Source organism: Protomyctophum bolini, assembly GCF_963924005.1.
Source record: "Protomyctophum bolini genome assembly, chromosome: 22".
In the NCBI taxonomy this organism is placed as follows: domain Eukaryota; kingdom Metazoa; phylum Chordata; class Actinopteri; order Myctophiformes; family Myctophidae; genus Protomyctophum; species Protomyctophum bolini.
The window spans coordinates 30,781,424-30,791,038 of NC_137883.1; the positions used below are offsets into that span (position 1 = coordinate 30,781,424).

At 49.7% G+C, this 9,615-nt stretch overlaps 1 protein-coding gene across 1 annotated transcript; it reads left to right on the forward strand.

Annotated features, from left to right (window-relative positions):
* Nucleotides 1-2,237: 2,237 nt before the first annotated feature.
* LOC308309769 (C-C chemokine receptor type 3-like) lies at nt 2,238-9,194 on the forward strand (the record flags this gene model as incomplete). The annotated part of the gene is made up of 8 exons (XM_080755686.1): nt 2,238-2,333; nt 2,801-2,917; nt 3,089-3,216; nt 3,859-3,984; nt 4,506-4,622; nt 6,604-6,858; nt 8,158-8,332; nt 8,847-9,194. 8 exons carry the CDS (start codon nt 2,238-2,240, stop codon nt 9,192-9,194), a joined length of 1,362 nt encoding a protein of 453 aa, XP_080611812.1.
* Nucleotides 9,195-9,615: the final 421 nt, after the last annotated feature.

Genomic DNA, 9,615 nt, shown 5'->3' on the forward strand with positions numbered 1-9,615 from the left:
AATAAAGTGGTGACGAAATAAATACGTTTTTAACAATCTCTTAAAACCGTCGACAGACTCTGCATTCTTCAGCTCAAGGGGCATGGGGGCGTTCCACAAAGTGGGGGGCGACCACTTCAAATGCGCGGTCGGTCACCCTTCGTTTTGAGTCTGGTTGTATAGGGATAGACAGAAGGCCTTTATCGGAGGACCTGAGTGAACGTGTGTTAGGTTTAGCATGCAGTAATTCAGAGATGTAGATTGGAGCCAGTCCGTGTAATGCTTTGTATGTTATTAAGAGAATTTTGAAATTGATCCTGGATTTGACGGGCAACCAATGGAGTGTAGCAACTAGCAAGTACGTGGGAGCTCTTGCCTCGTTCCTCGTTCCTGGACTATGCTTTCAAGCTTCTGGTCATTTCCTTGTATACCTCTTTGTTTTTGCATTTTTTGGACTGCTTAGTTTCTGCCAGTATTTGCCTTATTTGTATAAGTTTGCCTGTTTTCTGCGTTATTCAATAAATGCTTAGATTACACTCTGCTTTGCTGGTCGTACCTCTGCACCATAGACTGTAAAAAATATGGACAAAGCGTTCCGCGGGTCTAACATGAACTTAAAATGAAGCCTGTCAGTCCTTGCAATGGAAGTCGCCATCTTTCTAGATCCGTTTTGGCCCAGTTGAGGCCAGCTGGCCCATTGGCTGGCCCAGACAACGAGGCGGGACTTCCCCCCTTCTTCTTCGTTGGTTTTTATTTTGACTCGAGTGGGAGGGGGATCCCGTTCATAGACTGTAACGGTAGCCACGCCCCTCAGAACATGCGTGACTTTATGGTCATTTTTTTTATAAATGGGACCATAATTTTCCAAAAAGAATATTATGACATTAGAAATGAGACTTTAAACTAGTGACTGAAAGCAAAAAGTATTCATGACCATGTTTATTAAGGTAATACAGTCTAGGTGAAGTTGGGCCAAAATACATGGACTTCTATGGGGCTATGGGTTTTTCTGGGTCCAGTGACAGCGCCACAACAGGCCATTATATGAACTTTCATTTCCTTAGTGGCTTCACAAAATATCTGTCTGACTGCCCCCCTGCTCTGCACTTGGGTTCAGTACATTTTTGCCACCGTGACACGCCTTAAATACCACACACACACCACCATAAATACCGCCTTAAATACCACACACACACCACCCAGAACCACACACACCACCATACCTAGTGCAAAAGAGGGGAAGAACATCACCTCAAACCCTTCGCCCCCTACCCTGTCTGCCCTCTGCAAGGACTACGTTAAGGAGTGTTATTGACAGGGGGTGAATACTTAGTTTAGACTAGTCGTTGGTTAGACATGGGTTAAGGTTAGGTGGGTGCGGTACTTAATTTAGACAGTTTTTGGTTTAGACTAGTCATTAGTTAGACCAGTCATCAGTCCTACAACTACAACCTATCTCAAACCCTCACCCTAAACCTAACCTTTAGTGAGGTTTAGGGGGGTGCATACTTAGTTTAGACTAGTCATGACTCATTGGTATCAGTCAAAAAACACGTGTGCGCGCGCGCGCGCACACACACACACACACACACACACACACACACACACACACACACACACACACCCCTCGGGTACTTCCTCAAAGATGGGGTGATTTATCTTCTTGTGCTCACTGTGAGTCAAACAGTCTATTATTGTCAGAAGCACGTTGTTCATGACTCTGGTAGGTTATAAGCTCTTCGTTTCTAAATTCTGCTAACATATACAAATACAATGTTCAGTTATTATTATTACTATTATTATTATCAGAAGCACGTTGTTTATGACTCTGGTAAGTTTCTGTCAGTGTTGTTTTTGGCAGCAAATTTCTATTTTAGTTTTAGTCATAGTCTTTGGACTGAAACTTCATTTAGTTTTAGTCACATTTTAGTCACCTGGAAATGTCTTAGTGTCAGTCTAGTTTTAGTCGACTAAATGTCATAAGATTTTAGTCGACTAAATCTACAGTTGATTTAGTCGACTAAAATGTATTTTGGCGGGCCTTGATGCCGTCGTAATGAGTGTTTTTACACTTGCTGAAAATAGCTGATCTACGAGCTCACAACGCGTCGCAAAACTAACATACAATACAATGTCAGTTATTGTTGTGTGTGTTTATGTGTTTCCTTCTGGTTTCCTATCTTCTCATTTCCATCGTTTATCTCGTATTCCTGATTGGATCCAGTTGGTATGCAGACTTTTGCATTTTCTTAAACCTCATGACGTCAGAGATGACGTCAGAGATGAACGCCACGTGGACAGCAGCGTACTGGGACTACGACATGTCGGAATACAACAGCAGCGACGTCGACGACGTAAGAGAGACCCTACGGCTGTGCTGTTTCTGTCTATGACGAGGAAACCCTTTATTTGTGTTGTAAATAAGATAAGGGAGACCCTACGGCTTCTGGTATTTCTGTGTTGTGATTGGAGGGGGAGGAGGAGGTGTACCTGTGTTGTGATTGGAGGAGGAGGAGGTGTACCTGTGTTGTGATTGGAGGAGGAGGAGGTGTACCTGTGTTGTGATTGGAGGAGGAGGAGGTGTACCTGTGGTGATTTATGCTCTGTGATTGGAGGAGGAGGAGGAGGAGGTGTACCTGTGTGGTGATTGTTGCTCTGTGATTGGAGGAGGAGGAGGAGGAGGTGTACCTGTGGTGATTTATGCTCTGTGATTGGAGGAGGAGGAGGAGGTGTACCTGTGTGGTGATTTATGCTCTGTGATTGGAGGAGGAGGAGGAGGAGGTGTACCTGTGTGGTGATTGTTGCTCTGTGATTGGAGGAGGAGGAGGAGGTGTACCTGTGTGGTGATTGTTGCTCTGTGATTGGAGGAGGAGGTGTGTACCTGTGTGGTGATTGTTGCTCTGTGATTGGAGGAGGAGGAGGAGGAGGAGGTGTACCTGTGTGGTGATTGTTGCTCTGTGATTGGAAGAGGAGGAGGAGGAGGTGTACCTGTGTGGTGATTGTTGCTCTGTGATTGGAGGAGGAGGTGTGTACCTGTGTGGTGATTGTTGCTCTGTGATTGGAGGAGGAGGTGTGTACCTGTGTGGTGATTGTTGCTCTGTGATTGGAGGAGGAGGAGGTGTACCTGTGTGACCGGACGGGGGACAACGATCTGGGTGCGCGGCTCTCCCATCTCTACTTCCTCATGTTCCTCCTCAGCCTGCTGGGGAACGGCCTGGTGCTGCTCATCATCTACAGGTGAGCTCCCATTGGTCCTCATCTATACAGGTGAGCTCTGATTGGTCATCGTCTACAGGTGAGCTCTGATTGGTCCTCATCTATACAGGTGAGCTCTGATTGGTCCTCATCTACAGGTGAGCTCTGATTGGTCCTCATCTATACAGGTGAGCTCTGATTGGTCATCGTCTACAGGTGAGCTCTGATTGGTCATCATCTACAGGTGAGCTCCCATTGGTCCTCATCTATACAGGTGAGCTCTGATTGGTCATCGTCTACAGGTGAGCTCTGATTGGTCCTCATCTATACAGGTGAGCTCTGATTGGTCCTCATCTACAGGTGAGCTCCCATTGGTCCTCATCTATACAGGTCTTTTTTTCGAAGTCTCCTGAACTCATTGGTTTCAAATTCCCTGTCGTATACGTGGCGTCTCCAGTAGCTAAAGAGTGCCGGGCTGCGCCCCGAAAATAACTGATCTACAAGCTTGTAGATCTGCCATTTTCGCTATGTTGGGCCAAAAGTGCCTGTCCCTCTAAGAGTCTCTGCACGTGCCTGGAGACGGGCACGTTGTCTCTCTCTCTCTCTGTCTCTCTCTCTCTCTGTCTCTCTGTCTCTGTCTCTCTCTCTCTCTCTCTCTCTCTCCCTCCCTCCCCTCTGCTCCAGGTTTGAGAAGCTGACCACAGTGACCAACATCTTCCTGCTCAACCTGGTGGTCTCCGACCTCGTCTTCATGTCCAGCCTCCCATTCTGGGCTGTCTACCACCAGATGTCCTCCTGGGTGTTCGGAAGGTAACTCACCACTAACTGACCACTGTACAACCAGATGACCTCCTGGGTGATGGGAAGGTAACTGACCACTAACTGACCACCAGCAGCAGGGTTGATTTTGACAGAACTCTTGAATAGTTTTCATTTAAGTTTTGGTCGCATTTTAGTCACCCGGAATGTTTTGGTATGTTAGTCTAGTTTTAGTCTAGGTGATTTAGTCGACTAAAATGTGTTTTGGCGTGCCTTGATGCCGTCGTAAATGACTGATTTTACACTTGCTGAAAATAGCCGATCTACAAGCTCACAACGTGTCGTGCTGCGACACGTTGCGAGCTTGTAGATCTGCCATTTTCAGCATGCAACCAAGTGTGAAATGACGTATACTGGATCTCTTGTCCACCACTAGTCCCTTCCTAACATTTTAGTCTAGATTTTATCTGTTGATGAAATTGTCAGTATATTTAGTCTTAGTTATCATTTAGTTTCCATTTAGTTTTCGTCAGTGGCAAATCGTGTGTTTTGTTTTTGATTGGCTCCTCTAGGGTCATGTGCAAGCTGGTCAGCTCCGCCTACTTCCTGGGTTTCTACAGCTCGGTGCTCTTCTTGGCGCTGATGACCTTTGACCGGCACCTGGCCGTGGTCTACTCCCTGGCACCAAGGTCAGCAAGGTCAAGGTCAATGTTCTCCCCGTGTCCCCTAGGGTAGGTACCCTCACATGTTCTCCCCGTGTCCCCCTAGGGTAGGTACCCTCACATGTTCTCCCCGTGTCCCCTAGGGTAGGTACCCTCACATGTTCTCCCCGTGTCCCCTAGGGTAGGTACCCTCACATGTTCTCCCCGTGTCCCCTAGGGTAGGTACCCTCACATGTTCTCCCCGTGTCCCCCTAGGTTAGGTACCCTCACATGTTCTCCTCCCTGTGTCCCCTAGGGCAGGTACCCTCACATGTTCTCCCCTTGTCCCCTAGGGTAGGTACCCTCAAATGTTCTCCCCGTGTCCCCCTAGGTTAGGTACCCTCACATGTTCTCCCCGTGTCCCCTAGGGTAGGTACCCTCACATGTTCTCCCCGTGTCCCCCTAGGTTAGGTACCCTCACATGTTCTCCCCGTGTCCCCTAGGGTAGGTACCCTCACATGTTCTCCCCGTGTCCCCCTAGGTTATAGGTACCCTCACATGTTCTCCTCCCTGTGTCCCCTAGGGCAGGTACCCTCACATGTTCTCCCCGTGTCCCCTAGGGTAGGTACCCTCACATGTTCTCCCCGTGTCCCCTAGGGTATGTACCCTCACATGTTCTCCCTGTGTCCCCTAGGGTAGGTACCCTCACATGTTCTCCTCCCTGTGTCCCCTAGGGCCGGTACCCTCACATGTTCTCCCCGTGTCCCCTAGGGCAGGTACCCTCACATGTTCTCCCCGTGTCCCCCTATAGGTTAGGTACCCTCACATGTTCTCCTCCCTGTGTCCCCTAGGGCAGGTACCCTCACATGTTCTCCCCGTGTCCCCCTAGGGCAGGTACCCTCACATGTTCTCCCCGTGTCCCCTAGGGTAGGTACCCTCACATGTTCTCCCCGTGTCCCCTAGGGTAGGTACCCTCACATGTTCTCCCCGTGTCCCCTAGGGTAGGTACCCTCACATGTTCTCCCCGTGTCCCCTAGGGTAGGTACCCTCACATGTTCTCCTCGTGTCCCCTAGGGTAGGTACCCTCACATGTTCTCCTCGTGTCCCCTAGGGTAGGTACCCTCACATGTTCTCCCCGTGTCCCCTAGGGTAGGTACCCTCACATGTTCTCCTCGTGTCCCCTAGGGTAGGTACCCTCATATGTTCTCCTCGTGTCCCCTAGGGTAGGTACCCTCACATGTTCTCCCCGTGTCCCCTAGGGTAGGTACCCTCACATGTTCTCCCCATATGGCCAGCCGGGGCGCCTGATGGAGGGGAAAGGAACTGGTCGGAATAACGTGTTCCTTCCACACGCTACGTCCGGTTGGGGGAAACTCACCCCTGTCACGTTAAAAGCAGTTTGGACTCCTCATGCATAGAAGGAGGCATGAGGTCAGTCCGCTGCCCCCCCCCCCCCCCCCCCCCAGGTTGGCAGAGGAAGTGTAGCTCCCAGGATTACATTAGATAATTGCGTGAACTTGTAGATCTGCTATTTTCACAATATTAACCCATTCTGAACGGGAACCCATTTTGGTATTAGCATCATGTTATGCTTTAGCTATGAAAAATAGCAGATCTACAAGCTCATAGCACGCCACTCGGTGGCGCGCTACGAGCTTGTAGATCTGCTACTTTTGAAAAAGAAAAACATTTTTTCCTTTTTTTTTAGAATCTGATCTCAGGTCAGAATGGGTTAATCAGACCAGTGTGTTTCCAGTGGAAACCTCGTATGAATCTGATCTCAGGTCAGAATGGGTTAATCAGACCAGTGTGTGTCCAGTGGAAACCTCGCATGAATCTGATCTCAGGTCAGAATGGGTTAATCAGACCAGTGTGTGTCCAGTGGAAACCTCGTATGAATCTGATCTCAGGTCAGAATGGGTTAATCAGACCAGTGTGTGTCCAGTGGAAACCTCGCATAAATCTGATCTCAGGTCAGAATGGGTTAAAACAAAGTGCTTCCCCATAACCTAACCGTCTGCACCGTCAGGCTGCGCAGGCGCAGCTACGCCGTGGCGTCGTGCGCGGCGGTGTGGCTGCTCAGCGGGCTGGCGTGCGTCCGTCCCATGATCCTCTACACCACGTACGTCCACATGGGGGCGCTGTTCTGCGAGGAGCACCCCGGGGACCGCCTGGCGGGCCATCCCGCCGTGGACCTGGGGGCGCTGCGGGCGGCCGGGAAGTTCCTGCAGCTGGGCCTCTTCTTCCTGTTCCCGCTGGCGCTCATAGTGTACTGCTACGTCAGGTTGTGCACGCACACACACACACACACACACACACACACACACACACACACACACACACACACAGAGAACACACACACACGCACACAGAGAACACACACACACACACACACGCACGCACGAACGCACACACGCACGCACGCACACAGACACGCACACACACACACACACACACACACACACACACACACACACACACACACACACAGAGAACACACACACGCACACAGAGAACACACACACGCACGCACGCACGCACACACGCACGCACGCACGCACGCACGCACACAGACACGCACACACACACACGCACGTGCTGCGACACGTTGCGTGCTTGTATACATCGGCTATAGAGCGTCGCGCATGTCGGACCATCGCTTTTTCGCATCGCAGCGACGGTCCCCCCCGCTGCGGAGCGGACCGTTGCCCCGTCGGCTAGATGCTGTCGGAAAATAGTCCGCCTCCCGCAGTCCCGCCCCCTCGACAGACCCGGAAAAGAAATCGCCGTTCATTTTCCTCGTAGGCATTTCCTAAAGTATTTATTTAAAGACGGTTACGCCGCGGACAAAGACAACTCGGATCGTGACAAATCATGACGACAAACACAATATTTTGGGGCCGATCAAATCATTAGAAAGAAGAAAATAAAGGCAGGAGACAACACTATTTTGTTTTTGTTTTTCTTCTTATAAATGATTTGATCGGACCAAAACATTGTGTTCATTGTCATGATTCGTCACGATCCGAGTTGGCTTTGTCCGCGGCGTAACCGTCTTTAAATAAATACTTTAAGAAAAGCCTATGGGGCCAAATGCATTGGGATTCATTTCCTGGGCCACTCGTTGTTCTGAAAGGGGGAGGGACTGCGACGTGTAAAAACACTCATACTCATTACGACGGCATCAAGGTCCACAAAATCCTATGATATTTAGTCGACTAAAACAAGTCTCTGTAACGGTGTATCTTGTATCGTATATAGGACTTAGAGTATATATACAATAGAGAAGGCACACAGAGGAAACCCTGAGGCCAAATGGACATAGTGGCCGGATTTGTCATTGCAGCTCGAGCCAGCGCTGGTCCGTTGACTATCATTGCGCACGTTCATGTGTTTGAGGCCATGACACGCACAAACGGCACAATGATAGTCAACGGCAGCGCGTTCATGTGTTTGAGGCAAATCCATCCCAGAATGCACTCTGTTCCTACACGGAAGGAGGAGTGAAATCGCCTCATGCGCTTTTGAATAACTTAATGCAACTCGGGTGTCTTCTCTATTCATATATAACTCTATGGTTTAGGATCTCCGTCACGGTGCTGTCCTCCATGATGGTGTCCAAGCTGCGGACGGTGCGTCTCATCCTGCTCATCGTGCTGCTGTTCTTCGTGTGCTGGGCGCCCTACAACGTGGTGCTGCTCCTGCTCGACAGCGCCACCACCTGCCGGGAGGTCCAGGCGCTGGGCTATTCCCTGCAGGTCAGTACAGCGCCACCACCTGCCGGGAGGTCCAGACGCTGGGCTATTCCCTGCAGGTCAGCTAGTGTCCACTGAAACCACGTGACCAAACTGTGACTACTGTAACACAATCAGCCGCCGGGATTTCTTTTCTCAAAATAGCTCGGGGGGGGGGGGGGGGGGGGGGGGGGGGGGGGGTGCCAGGAAGATATGGCATGCTTTGTTTGTCGTTGTGAGCTTGTAGATCTGCTATTTTTGTACACCTTTTCAATTCCGTACTTTTACTTGTATACAGAAGTAGTTCTAAATTGCAGTATTAGCACTTTTACTTAAAGGTATATTCAGTGATTTCACTCAAAAAACCTTAGGTTTCATTTTTGGCTGGACCCAACTCCTTATATGGTCAGCAGACTCTATAGTATAGAGGGGATTATCACAACAAAACAAAAAAAATATGTGATATTTGAATTAAGTGAAATCACTGAATATACCTTTAAGTAAAACAATGGAGTGCTTCTCCCACCACTGTCAACAGGTCACGCGCAACATGGCGTACCTGTACTTCTGCGTCAGTCCCGTGTTCTACACCTTCGTGGGGAAGAAGTTCCAGCGCCACTTCCGCCACCTGGTGGCCAGACGCGTCCCGTGGCTGAGGAGGGAGCGCCGCGGCCGCCGCGCGCCTTCTAGCGCCAGCCGGGGGAGCCGGTCCGTCGCTCTCTCCTCCCGGAGCAACACCACGCAGTGCAGCGTCTCCACCGCCGCGGCGTTCACACCGCTGGTGACGGCCAAAGACGCCAATCCCATCAGCGGCTCCGCCGCCGCGGCGTTCACACCGCTGGCGACGGCCGAGGATACCGAGCTTCAAAGCGACGTAGCTCTTTAAAGGGGTTTTAAAGGACAATTCCGGACAATTCTGGTCGCGTGCAGGTGCACACATGCACGCGCACACATGCACCCTGACATTCTGAATTGAATATGTTACTAATTTAATTTCTGCTTTGATCCATTCATTGATTCATTAACATGATAAATAAATGAGTAAATAAATAATAATGAGAGTAGAATAGGACAAAAACAGGTTTTTGTTTTGTACAGCATGACTTTTTAATGTAACCGGAAGTTATGTCATCACTCCAAAATGGCGGAGGTATGGGCGCTAGTTGTTACTGTTCTTGTTCTATATAATCTCTTCGGCCGTATAGTCTGAAAGCCACCTCTTAGCCCGTATAGCCCCTCCCCTAGCCTCGACGACCTTAAAGGACAACTTTATTTTTTCATGGTTCATGTTTTAGGTTGTTATTAGA